The 14316-nt window shown below is 40.5% G+C and overlaps 1 protein-coding gene across 2 annotated transcripts in view; it reads left to right on the plus strand.

Annotated features, from left to right (window-relative positions):
- Positions 1–1431: 1431 nt before the first annotated feature.
- Positions 1432–14316, plus strand: part of LMO3 (LIM domain only 3) — a 60697-nt gene continuing 47812 nt past the window's right edge. Inside the window, exons 1-2 of one of the 2 annotated variants that reach the window (XM_075553075.1) lie at positions 1432–1471; positions 6363–6576. In XM_075553075.1, the coding sequence (XP_075409190.1) occupies positions 1432–1471; positions 6363–6576 (254 nt within the window). Of the gene's footprint in view, positions 1472–2363; positions 2389–6362; positions 6577–14316 lie in introns of those variants that run through there. The other variant, XM_075553074.1, reaches the window with a different exon arrangement.

Consider the following 14316-nt stretch of genomic DNA (forward strand, 5'->3'; position numbering starts at 1 on the left):
GGGGGTGGTGGTGGTGGTGGTAATGGGGGGCCAGTTCACAGTTTGGCTCCAGGGCTATTAGAGTAATGGAGACAGGAGTTTGTCGCCAGCTGGACGAGGCAAGTGTGGCAGACCTGAAGATCTGCGACTTTCGGGAGTTCCTGAATGGAAGTCAGAAACCCTCCACCCCAAGACATTTCTGTAAGGGAAGGGCTGGGCGCCCTTCCTGAGTATTCTGGTAGCAGTTTTCATTCCCTCGCTATAGTTTCCATAATTGACAGCTTAAAAAATAGCTTTGGGGGACAGTTTCCTTTAAAGGTGGCCATCTACTCCAAAATGCCCTGGTTATATTTAGGAGCCCTACCCCTTTCCTCCAGAGCTCTGTCGCGGGAGTTCGTGTGGACGGGTCCAGGAGGTAGGGTTCTTGTGGAGGCGACTCCTGCAAAGGTCACTTTTTGTGTGCCCGCGGGGTCGTCCCCGGCGTGTTCAGGAGCATATGCATGCGGTTGTGCTGACTGCGCTCGCGAGCTTGTAAATTTTCACCCTGGGAAATTAGCAACAAAGCCCGATCTGTCTCATGGCTGCTTTGCACTTTCCGCGGGCGGCTGTACTTGACTGAGCCGCAGAACAGGCACGCGAGAGCGAGCCGGCGAGCCGGCGGGCGAGGGAGCCAGCGAGCGAGGGCGGGAGAGAAGGGAAGGAGAGGAGAGGGGAGGGGAGGGGTGGGGAGAAGAGGTAAATAGTCTTAAATCGGAAGGGAGCTGCTGCTCTGTGGTCTTGACTAGCGCTGCCTGGGCTCCGGCGGCTCCGGAATAACTGAGTGACCTTTTCTCCGGCGGTGCGATGTCTGGCTGGGAAGGGACTGCGTTCTGCGGCTGAGAGCCGGGCTCCCTTCGGCTCCGCTCCCGGCACGCTGCTGGGGTAAGTTGTCTGGAGCCAGGACGCCCAGACGGCCTCCGACTGCCATTGCCTAAAAGGAGGCCACCTGTGGCTCAGATGCGGTCAACACCATTCCTTGGCGGATCCTAGAGGACCTCATTATTTTAAACTTAAAAAAAAAAAAGAGCGATCTTCTCCCGCCCCCCCTTTTTTTCAAACAATGCTTCTTTTTGACCTTTCCCAAGGAGAAGCGCTACAAAGCAGCCACCGTGCTTACTGAACGGCCTCCCCCTGTATCGCTTAATTGAGAAGGTAAGTGCAGCCGCTGGGAACACCCGCGTCGGCGTATTTGTGGGGTGTGTGTGTCGGCGGGTGCGCGCGTGCGTGTGCGGATGTGGGTCTTTTCCCCCCTTCCCTCGCTCTCCCCCAGCCGCTCCTAATGAGGCATAAACTGGAGCCGCAGCCCGGCTCCGCACTGCAACTTTCACTCTACTGAGACGGTTTTGTTGAAATCATGTGAGGCTTCATTATTTTTATGATGAGACATGAAATAGATGCAGGCGGAAGATATTGATGGGCGGAGGGAGAGCGGCTGCGGCGCGGAACGGCTCAAGTACGACTCGAGTGGATAATAGTCAAAGTTCACGGCGAACTGCCGCATTTACACCCCCCGGCTCCCGGGGAGAGAGGGGGCAAGAAGAGTTCGGGATTGGGAAAGGGTCACTCGCGGACCTTTAGGAAGGGAATTCGGTCTTCCGTGGGTTTCCGGACCTTCCCCCCCACCTTACTTGCTGGGCTTCTTGGACACCCCCCACCCCCCAAAAGAGTTTAAATCACAATCTTTTTGTTCTTGTTGACACTTCCGCTCCACCCCACCCCCACCCCTCGGCCATCCCCACCAGCAGTCAGAATAACACAATATTGTTTCTAGAAGATGCAAAAGTGGCTATGTTCGGGGGTTGGGGACTTAGTGGCCGGAGGCGAGAGGCTCAGCGGAACGAGGTGCATTTATCCTAATAGGCTGATTCGAACTGATGCAGCACATTTTAACGGGGGCTACCCAGATTGCTGTTATGAAATACAAGTCAGATTTATGATCTTTTTCATATTGAACATGATATGCTATGCTAACGCTGCATGTGACAGTTTAATCAAATCCATTTGTTACCACGAAGCTAAAAGGGGCCGCTGGGATTTTAGGATTGTGGGCAGAGTTAAGGAAGCATGTGGCTTTGTCATTCGCCATCATTTTGCACACTGCCACACTGAGAGGGGCTCCGGGTGTGCGCCGCGTCTGGTCCGATCGTCCCCATCCCTGCCCCCACTCCTGCCGCCACTCCGACCCGCTCCCAAAGTGGCTACACAATAGTAGGTCCTAGGCTGTGTAGGCGCTCTGGGCAGCAGCTCCACACTTGAGCCAAATCCAGAGACCCCTTTCCACTTCTGCCTTTGGGCTTGGTGCTCCATGAGAAGCCGCTGTGACTCAGGCACGTCTAAGTCAACTCATGCAGAAAAAGGAGAAAAGTTTTGGTAAGGTTACAATCTATCATAGATGCACTTTGCCGGCGCTCGGCAATCTCAGGAGCTCAAAAGCCTTCCTGCTCTTCCGCCGCTTTTGTGGTGTTCTTTTTCTTTCAGATCCGAAATATTATAGTTGTAACGGCTTTGAAAGACTGCTGCTTAAACCAATTAATCTTGCTAGGTGCAACAAAAACTGCTACTGTCTTTGCAAATCATCCCCGTGTGGCTGCAAAGACGCCACGACCAAAGGCTGGAGCATGAACTCCGCAAGGGACTCTTTGTTAGAGTGCATGTATGTTTCTTATTTTTTTTATTTTGCATGTGAGCTGCATCAAAATTGAACTCGGTCTTGCAAATCTCTTGTTGGCCTTTGCCAAGCACTAGCACTTTGCTGCCATGGCAACTGTAATTAAACTGATAAGAGTGGAAAAATGTCAGTATCTCTGAGCCTTGCAGCTGCATTGGAGAAAAAGGGAATCAAATTGGTTCCCAGCTCCATTGCTCAAAAAAAAAAAAAAAAAGGTTTGGTGGGGGGGGGGACGTGAGGATGGAAGCAGTATGGGGAGAGGGGGGGTTGGGAGTTGAGGGGGCAGAACCGGAACAGAGTTAAGCAGCTCCAGTGCCTGAGATCTGGGGACATCTATTTGCATTGTTGTCCCTTAGGGGGCTGCAGCCTGTAGGGATGCTCTGGGCCAGTGAACAGAGAGAAACAAGCTTTTAGGCCCAATCCAGTTTTCCATTAGGGGTTGGGGGTTGGGAAGAGGATGAGGATGGGTAGAGGAGAGAAAATCTTTTGTTTGGTACCTCTTGGCAACCGAATGGCGAATGGCCCTGTTGGCCAAGTTCTTTTCATCTATGTCACTGCTCCCAGCTGCAAGACCTGCATTCCCATTTTAGCATCTTCCTGAGGCACCTCATCTCTGCCAACCCCCTTTTATGGATTCCCGCTTCCTCTCCTTCTCCCAAATTGTTCTCTGTGCATCTTCCAAGCGGGGAGAGGAGGGGCAAAATGTTTGCCATTCATTGTGTGTAGTTAGCGCCCCAAAATATAAAAGACTGTTTTTAAGTGCTGAGAATATTTTATTATTATTATTATTATTTTAAAGCCCTGTGTGTTGTGGAGTTGTGGTTACTTTGTGGTGTTAACTACTGACGCTGAGACTGTGCGGATGAATGGCACAGAACAAGGGAACATAATGGAGGCAATCAACCGTGAGGCCGCCTCACAATGCAATCCAGGCAATTAAAAGCTCACCAGAGTTTAAATGAAATGGTTCTACTTATTTCTGCACACCACACTGCACAGGCTATTATTTATGTCTTTTTTTAATTATGATTTCCCTTAAACTGTCAAATAACTCAGAATGGCAGGGTCTCAGAGGCAATAAGAATTTCCCTCAGAACAATTTACATGCCAATCTAAAACTAGTTATGAGTCCTGATGTGCTACGAGCAACTTGTGCAATGGCTCCCAGCTTTCGAACATGCAGCTCTGCCTAGATGTGTCCTTCTGGATGGCAGAAGGAGGCCACTGCTGGCACCTGGTGCCTTCAGAGGTATGTGTTAAGGTGCTGGCTGGCTACAAAATAGATTCTTTTCTACAACTGTTAACTTGAATTATCATCGAAAAGATTCCATTGTTGAGACAAATCTGATGTTCTTTCAAATAAGTTAGAGGGATCAAAAGTAAAATATCAAACTCCTTTTCTGCCCAGGGCAAAAGTGAATGTAAGTGTTTCACATATTAATTGGTCTCTGAGTGTTACATTAAAATGTCAGCACACACAAAATTTCGTGAAGACAAACAGGGTAGTGTTCCTTGTGCCAAATGTTGCTACCCCCCTGTCCTGGTAGCAAGATAGTTGACCTTCTGTGCTGCAAGGCACTAACACAGCTTGCAGCTTAATTTCTGTGAAGAAGGGTTTTCTGTTTTGTTTTGTTTTGCTTTCTCTTCTATTCGCTATGGGATTCTTTAAAGTCTTTATAGATTAGAGAAATCAAATGACCCATCTTACTATAGCTCTGGAGGTTGATATTAACACCATCCAGAATGCCATTTAGTAAATCAAAATGTTCCTCCTTCCCCCAGGTCTGTGGTTCAGAAACACTTGGGCATGTTCTGCCCTGTAATTAATGGGATTCATTCCTTGTGGAACCTTGCTAGGAGTGGATAACTACTTCTGATCAAAGAAAGTTCATTTGTTCGAAGTTCTAGAGGGGGAGCTTCAGCAGAGCCATCAAGGGTTACGATGAATCTACACTATACCCTGAGCCCCTGCAAAGAAAAGCGACAGAGAGCATACTTTAGGAATACCACCTGCTCTGCTATACAGATCCAGCTGCTAGTCAGCAGCTCCAGTGACGGCGGCGATGCATGTCATGCAGAAAGAACAGCCATCCCGCTTTCTATCCTGCCTTTCCTACTCCAACACTATATCGTACAAGTTTTTCTCTAATGAATGTTTAACATCATGACAATATCATGTGCAATATATTTTTGGGGGGATCCAGAAACGTTGTTCAGCTGTGGGGGCACATTAATGTTTCTTATCTGTGTGCTTTTTTCTTTTAAAGGTTTTTGAAGGTAATGGGGGTGAAGCATTCATCTTAAGGCATCAGCGGAAACTGAAGGAGTTTAGATATTATGGAGACAGGAGAGGCACCGCAAGCACAGTCAGTTATAGCTTGGCCTTTCCTGCCTTGAAACGGTCTCCAGTACATGCACACTTGGTGTTCGGTCTCCTCCTCCATCCACGTGGGAAACTATATGCCTAGAGAGGATGGGTAGTATAGCAGAGGGGTCCCTGGACTGAAAGGAGGCCCAAGCCTCATCCTTCGCTCCCTTAATCCCTCTTGAGTTTCTGTATCATAATTTGTAGAATGAGAGCGCTTGGAATAGATGATGATTTGGGTATTTTATGATGCATAGAATGAATTATTTGATAAATGTGAAGTCATTCTAAGATTTCACCCAACATTTTTCAGGTCTGAATAGTTGACACTTAGGAAGTAAGAAGCTCAAATTGAATGTCTTTCCATTGAAAATATTTCCATCAAGTTGTAAGACCAGTAGAGGCTACCTAGACTCCTTATTTGTGATTGAGATGCACCCTAAAAATATGTAAATGCCATTATGCCTAGGATAGTGTGTATTTAACATATGCATATATATGGTAGATTTGTCCACATATGCTTGACAATTTTTATATTTATGTATTTGGACTTTGCCCTCTGTTCCTTCTTCCCTTTATAAAAATAAATGTGGATTTATGGTTATGAATTATATAATCACATGCCTTAGTTTTATATAAAAGCAAATACAATTAGCTAATATACAACTAATCTGGTCACTAACTGGTACTTATGAGTATAAGTACATTTAAAATTTTAATGTAATGTCAAATATGTCGAACTATTGAGGATTTAAGTGACTACCAACAAATAGGTTTGGTGAGGTTTTTAGTACTGCATCCTTAGCTATAAAACATTGTAAGACAGATGTAGTCCCATGCGGGATACACATTTCTTCTACCATCCAACGCGTATTAAGTGAAGTACTTTAGCCAGTTGAGAGAATTCGTATTTGACTCCTGTAGACAGTGTCTTTTTAAATCATCAGCCATTTATACAATTGGCTACAATTGTACATTTTATACGTCAGCCATTTATACAGCAGTATAAAATTATTTAAACCATTTAACTGTGCATATCATACTATCTTACTGGGTAAACATGAGTTCATTATTTTAACAGGCTTTTCTTGGTGACATTTGTAAATGATTTGCTAAGGACTTTATAAAGTTTGAGACCTTTTGTTTTCCAAACTTAGGGTGTGTTTAGTAGGACTGCCAGAAAAGAAGAACCCTAGGTCTTAGAAATGGCAGTATTCAATTCAATGTTCCCCATGTTGGAAACCATTGGACATCTTTCTTTCTTCCTGTTCTGTCTCATCATCCCAACTCTTTGCTTTTGTCTTCTTTTAGGTATACAAATGCTCTCAGTCCAGCCAGACACCAAGCCGAAAGGTTGTGCTGGCTGCAACCGAAAGATCAAGGACCGGTATCTTCTAAAGGCGCTGGACAAATACTGGCATGAAGACTGTCTGAAGTGTGCCTGCTGTGACTGTCGCTTGGGCGAGGTGGGATCCACGCTGTACACGAAGGCTAATCTCATCCTCTGTCGCAGAGACTATCTGAGGTAGGAATTCTGCTCCATGCCAGTTGATGGCCAGATGCCTTTAAAAATACCTGTGTACGCGTGGTTTTTGGTTTGTTTTATTTCTTTACTTGCAGCCTATATTCCTAAAGGATGTTGACCTGTCAGCCTTCGAAATGCTGCCCAGAGTAGGTGCCATACATTACTGTCTGAAAGGTTTCCATGTGGCATGCCAGCATGCTCCTGGGTTATCCTGCTGCCTATATCGAAACTTACAGTTAAGGTCAAGGACGCACTTGATAGAAATCAATGTGTTTGTTTTTTTGTTTTGTTTGGCTTTTTTAGGACGTACTGGGCCAGGTGGGCAGAACATCATGCAAAGAAATGGGTGCACTTGCTCGGCTAACACAGTTGGGCTCTGTTTTAAAGAAGTTGCAGCTGACAAGTAGACCAAGTGCAATAGTTCAAATACTGTGCCTCTTAGTTAGACCTGTGTTTAGTCCTCTCAAATTAGTCAGCTAGATTTTCTGATTTAGATTTGTCTGAGAAAGTTTGGTTTTCAATCCGTAACTGGCTTCTTTTAGTATATTTGGGAGAACTTGGGAAAATGTCTCCACCAGCGCCTGCATCTCTCTCTCATGACCTTTCAAGTGACCACTGTAAAGACATCACTGGACTCTGAACGGTTGCCAGTCGCTTTATGGAAAATAACCAAGTAAAGGTTGCCATCACCACAGGGAAAAGATAGCCACTCCCCAGTGCGGAAATGGCTGGCAGTTTCAGGACAAGGCAGGTGTTCTGGGTTACGAAGCAGTGCTGTATCATAAAGGGCCCGAGAACTAAACTCAAGCCCGCTCCTGTTAGCCAGCATTTCCTCCTGGACACACACACTTGTTTTAGGAAAAATCATTTTGCTTTTTCACAGAACTTTGAACTTTGATTCAGCTGCAACTTGCTTCACTCCTAAAGCGGGCTCTATCAAATAAGAGAGATGGTGCACAACACCATTTGGCATTTCGTATCGGATACAATTCATCTTTTTTTTTTCCTCGAGTTTGAAATGAAGTGTTTTTGTGTTTTGGCTTTTTTTAATGTTTCTCCCATGACGCAAAGTTTATCAAGGACCTCCTTAACCATCTTGGTCTTTTTGGGAGGGCTTCCAAGGGATGCTTTCCAGGACATACGTCAGGTGTTTACTATCGGATTCAGTGTCTGTGTATAAACGCTATCCTGGGGTTAATAGCAGTTTTGAAGGTGAATGGGCTAGCACTCTGTTCCTCTCATCCAGCACTCTCTTAGATATGACCACTTGTTACTACGTCTCTGTGCACCGGGTGCACAGAATACGTGTACAGTGTCGACAATGGGGAGTGATCTACAGGCAAGGTCTCCCTCACTGTAGTGGCACAGGTAATCAGAAACAGCAAATTGAATGGTTATTTTAAAACTTCCTGATTTTTGAACTATTCTGTTTGCAATAAAAACAGTCTCCTGTGCTCAGTTAGAGCTTCATTCCACATACACCGTTTGTATTTGCTTGAGGGAATTAATATTGCTTACCTAATTTTATCTATATTGAACAATAATCACCACTTTTTGATTCCTTTTTAGCTTTTACATTTGTTCACACGTTTAGTATCTCAGGTGCATTGATTATGGAGCAATTCTAATCAAATAGTTTATTTCGTCTGGGCGCGTAGAGAGGATTAAAGAAAAAAAGAATGTTAAAGACCACCTCTTTTAAGATTTGGAATCTTAAATTAAAAATATACATTTGACAAGGAAATAGCATTGTTGTGAGTAAAACTGTTTTACCATTTCCAATATAGTAGCAAGCCCGAAAAATCAGTATTAGACTTTTTTTATTCCAATGTTGATCTGCTTTGTTCTTCCTTATGATAGCAAAACTATAATGCTGAGTGGTTATTTGATAGTAGCATTTATCAAAAGTAGTTTTTATATCAGAAAACTGTTTCTAAAAGTGCTTACATGTTGCTTTTTTGATCAACTCAAATGTTTACTTTATTTAAAAGTATATAATCCTACTCTCTCAAATATAAAACCTGGTCCTGATTGCCAATATATTCATTTATCCGAATACAATTTTCTCTTAAATTGGTCATTGCCGCATTAATGGCTAGTTGTTATGTTAACAGCCCAAGGGTTGTTAGCATTTCAAACTAAATTGTTAACAGCAAGCTTCGTCCCTTATTTAACGGAGAGTCTGGGGGATAGAACGTGCCTTCGTTGCCAACTACTAATTCACCAACACATACAAATTGCAGAAGAAAGAAGGTGAATGGGTTTTGTAGCTTATGGTCCTTACTGTTATGTGAAAAGCGTGTGTCTCGATGATGTGTGTACATCAGTGGCCTGTGTCATTGATTGACGTATTAACAGAGTCTGATCTGTTTGCTGAAAAGACAAATGCAATTAAACAAATTGTGTATGCAAATTAATTTCTCTGAAGTATACATAGTAATTTGAAAATATTTATTTTTGCCTACTGTATGAGAGTTGTCATTTTAGGCAATGTATGAAATTGAGGGGAAAAGAGCTTTTCCTGATTCCTTTAGGATTATTTATAAACTTGTGACATATAATCATTTGATTACATAAAATCTAACATCTGAGCAGTGAAGTACAGGTTTCTGTGGCTATTTTCTAGACCTTTGAAAATAATTTTTATCCGAGTTCAGCAGATTTCTTTTGTATTTTGCATGGTCATTGTTTAATCATTTCAGTTCTATTAGAATGTTGTTTGGTTTGGTTTTGCTTCCAGTCTTTGGAAATCATTTCATTTCTTGAATTCACCAGGCAAATCATAAATAACAGAGATTTGTAAAAGTCATTACACATGAAACTCAGAATAGGGAGAACTATAGAGTAGTTTACCTTGTGTTTATTATCAGACATTTTATTTCAATATATAAAAACATGAAACCTTTTTTTTGCCAAATGTATTCAATTTCATAATTAACTTCTTTCTGAAAAGGGAGGTGGGGAAAGAAACTCTTCTAAGGCTGGACAATGAGTTATGAAGATCCCTATTTAATTAGCATTTTGTGGGACAGTAACGTGTTTTTACAAGTTCTTTGAGAAAGGACTTGACTATGAAGAAAAGTAAAAGTGTAAGAACTGGATCATAAGATTATTGCTGTCAGATTTTCTTTCAGAGTCACTCATTTCTCCACTGTGGTGCAAATTGTTATAGTTAAGAAAAGGAAACGATAATCTGCATTCTGTGCTCTCACTCTTTAAAGTTAACAGTTTCTGGTTTTCAGAGCTTTATGTGTACACACACACACTTCTATACACACACACCTGTATGTATATATGTTAATGTAGATATATGTGTTATACAATGCACTTATCATATAAGACAGACTATAGGATTGTTTCCCTCTTTTAAAAACACATTAAAGTAAGATGAGTATCAGACTTATAAAAAAAAATCTTCCATTGAAAAGCTTTTGAACTTAGACCAAAAATCTACCTGGTAATCTATGTTCATGGGCAAAGATGGAGAAATGTATAGTTAAAACCATGTCCAACACCTACAAGTGATGTCAAAAAGTTCATGGAAAGATAGAATTAAAGATAATTGATTTTTTTCACAAACTTTTGAAGCCCCTTTATATACCATAGAACTTTATAATGTTTTGTTATTAAAGAATGAGCTTATAGCATATTAGATATGTAAGTATATTTCTATCTCAAACTCGTACTTAAGAAATAAAGGAACCGGAGCAGATTGTCAGTTAATTATTGTATTAAAATAGCCAGGTTTTAGGGGTGATGTTTAAGGGATTCTAGCTACTGATGAGGAGCCTTATGGCAGAGAGGTTACGTGGTAGGCTGCTGGCCACAAGGTCAGAAGTCTGAAACCACCGGGAAGAAGAGGCGACACTCTGCTTCTACAAAAATTCCAACCAAACTCATTGAAACTATGACATCCATCTGCAATCAATATGTACTTAAATGCTACGACCTAGAGAAGTAAGTTAAAACTGTCCAAAAGCGTACATGCTATGGGACATTTTTCAGTGTTGGAGCCTCGGAACTGCTTTGGAAGGCCTATGGTGCAGTCCTACTCCACCCAGTAGCACCACTTGGGTCAAAATTGACCCGTGAAAGTGGCTGTTGCTGGTGTGGTCTGGTTGGTTTTAGTTACTAACGAACCCTCATCTTTATTTCCATTTGGACACAGTGAAGGGAGTAGTCATTGTATAAGCTCTTTCAGGATTCAGATTTTGTGGCCAACGTGTCCTGGTCAGAAGTAGGAGAGAGACATCAAAATACTTTACTCTTTTTCCTTGCAAGGCAATAAAGATTGTCAGACCTTCTCATGATGGTTTTTCCCCTGTGCCATTTTTGTTTTGATGAAGCCTCAAACTCCTTACGTGTTCTATATTTATTTTATTTAAGGTGATGCAGGCTGTATCTTGCGTTTCTGTGAATGGCAGCTTGCCAGAGAGTTTATTCAAAGCTGTTTGCTATAGGTGCCATGAGAGTTGCTGGTAGTTCGTCCTCCAAGAGAAGCTAAAAGTGTCTGACACGAAACTTCATGCAAGCTGCTGCTTTACACCTGAGGGTGGCTTGTTGAAAATGAAACTCCTGAGAAAGAGCGATGCTTCGTGCTCTACTGCAGTGGCCGATTACTCAGATGACTGAGGCTGCATTTCTGACTATAACTTTTTATGCTTTCACATAACTTTAAAATAGAAAATTAAAATGAAAAGCTACATTCAGCATAAATCTAGTTAGAGCTTAATTTTGAGATGATCATACTCGTGCTTCTGAATTTTTTACATGAGGTCAAATTTATATTGGCACATGATTTCAGCCTTAAAAGTAAATATGAGCATGCCATTAGCATTATTTTGTCAAAACAAAATACAGAGATTCTTTTAAAGTCTTAAAGGTTTTTTTTTTTCTTTTTTCCCTTCATGGTCATGTTTTAAATACTGGACCTTTGGAAATATTTTCCGTGAAAAGCAATATATCTTTTCTATTTGGAAAAAAACCCCAACTTTGAGTGTTTTGAATTTTGAAAACTCAGGTTTGCATCGACCAACTCCTTAACGAGTTAAATGTTTCCTCTATGTACTTCACTAGAGCTTGTTTAGAACTTTGTGAGAGTCACAGCTTTGTCATATGTTGATATCTAAGTTAATATGAGTATTATGAAATGTTTGGGCTTTCAGTTGTATTAGAGACCATGGTGTGTTAAAAAATATTGTTATAGTCCTTGCAAGTTGTACTATCTTACATAAAGCTTTTAAAAAAGGAACAGTGGTAAAAGTATTTTGTTTTTATCATAAAATATATTGGGATATATTTTATATATTTTAGACTACATACAAGTCACAGGCTGACTTAAATAGTGAGTATTATGTTCTCTCTTCTAGCAGATTGAGAGAGTACGTCTCACTCTGGGAATTTTTCTGGATTCTCTCTCACACTAGCCATCGGGGGAGAGAACTCCCTGGCAGCACTTTCTGTTAGAAATACTTGGTGTAGCACATGAATAGAATTCCCTCTGGCTTTGAACTGTATCTAATATATCTTTCTGTTGTTAATTCTGTGATAAGCCCGTTGTCAGTGAATACATATTTAATATAGTTAATTATTTTAGTTTAGAGGCTGTTTTATTTTATAGATTTAGAGCATCTTCAGGACACCGCCTCCAAAAATTATTAAAAATAAGAAATGCCTTATGCTGCTTCTGTATTTATAGTTTTTTATCTTTTTTTAATAAAACATGGAATACTTCAGTCAGGATAGTTTTAACACATAAGCTGGATAGGTTAGACATACCTGACTTAGCAAAAAAAAAATTCTGTTTCTATAAGTATATTTAGGATTAAATGCATCTAGAAGAACTACATTTGAGAATTGCTAAAATTGCTTATTTAGCACTTTATAAATACACAGAACTCTGGGAAAGAATCTCTATTTTTGGTTGCTCTTAGAATATATCAAAGTAAGCCAGCACTTCATTTATAAACTCACCATTAGCTTCCATTAAGTGACTAATAATAAATGTTAATGCTGTGTTTTGGCTGCAGAAACATAACTTATTAAGGAATCTCATTTTAAGAACTATGCTGAAAGCAGTCGTTTTGTAAATGGCTTTGATGGTTATATACATTTTAGAAATAAGTACTTCATTTTTCTGCCTCACAGAAAATTATATAGCCAAAAGAAGTATTGCACCAACTTAGCTCCTTTTCCACTATGAGGCATTACGATCTTAACTTGATATTTGTTTTGAAGCCATTTTCTGTTTCTAGGAGAGTTTCATCTGTTGCTCAGAATCCTACGCTATAGCTTTATCCCTTTTTGTAAAAATATTAACATGTATGATCTGTAAGTGCAGGACTGATCTTGAAAGCAAGAAATGTAAAAACCAGGAACAGCAGTTGCTAGATATTTTTATACGAGAGAACTTACATTAGCCAATGTTTTAAGAATGACATTTTCTCTTTTTTCTGTTTCTACACAGTTTTTATTTAGGACGATATCACCCATTACCCTACTGGTCCATAGGGGTTTCCATTGTGAAGCATGTGACGGTGTGTGGCTATGTATATACAAGTTACACACACAGATGGAGAATCTGGAGCGTGTTAGACTAAACATTACCTTTTGTCAGCATTGACTTTGGCCAGATCCCTTTCGGTAGTATTTGATCCTTGTAAAATTCAAATACTCGATGCCTGTTAATTCCTTAGTCAAGCAAAGTACGGCACTGATTTATTTTTATCCATTTATGATTATGTAATCCAAGAGTAAAGACAATTTTTATAAAACTATAGACTGCCTAAATTTATTGCCGTGCGATTTTCATCATCCAAATTCTGTTTTTCTCAGCACAGACAGAATTTGATACTCTCTGTTCTATTTCTGTTTTTACTACAGTGACACACTTGCTTTGATGATTAACCATACATTTCCCTCTTCAAGGTGTTTTTTAAGAGATTTATTTTGAAGTTGGAGTTTACATTGAGATGGAAGAAATGTGGTATTTAGATTTCCATTTTTCCCTTAAAGCAATGTCTTGCCGATTGAAGTTTCTTTTCCCCTTCATTATCAGTTTTAATTGGGAACTTGTCTCTAAATAGATTAGATCTAGCATACTCCTTTATTGTATTCATCACACACATAATGCCAATATCAATCCTGTTAAACCGCATGTGCCTTTTTCAGTTTCTACGCTGTCATCAAAACTTCTTCATAAACCTTTTTTTCCTCAAAAATAGTTCTATAGTTATGTAAAGCTTCTAAAGCTGGTTGCTGAATTCTTATGCTCCATAGGGTTAGTTTGTGATGATACAAAAATCTCTAGCAGTGGGCTTTGCTAGTTTAAAATAAAATCACACTCGAGATAAGTAATCATCCTGGAATAGACAGATCCCTGATTTGAAGTTGGAAAATTAACATTAAGCTGTGTGTATTAAGTTAGACTCTAACCAGCATGAGTTGTTATGATTCAATTTAATATTAAAAACTCTCCAACTGGGCTATGGGGAAAATAAAAGACTCTTAGGAATTCAAAGATTATATGCAGAGGAGTACACTGAAGTCATATTTAAGTAAAATGATTATTACTAATGCGGTAAAGCATTGTCCACATAAACCTGTCCTACAAATAAAACGAGAAAAGCAGTTTTAGAAACATAAATATCTAATATGACAAGGACTTAGCAGTGGGGCATAGGACTTCATAAACTGTGCTAATGCTAAAATCTGTCAATAAATCTAAATACTGCAGAGAAA

This window comes from Tenrec ecaudatus, chromosome 6 (assembly GCF_050624435.1).
Source record: "Tenrec ecaudatus isolate mTenEca1 chromosome 6, mTenEca1.hap1, whole genome shotgun sequence".
Classification (NCBI taxonomy): Eukaryota; Metazoa; Chordata; class Mammalia; order Afrosoricida; family Tenrecidae; genus Tenrec; species Tenrec ecaudatus.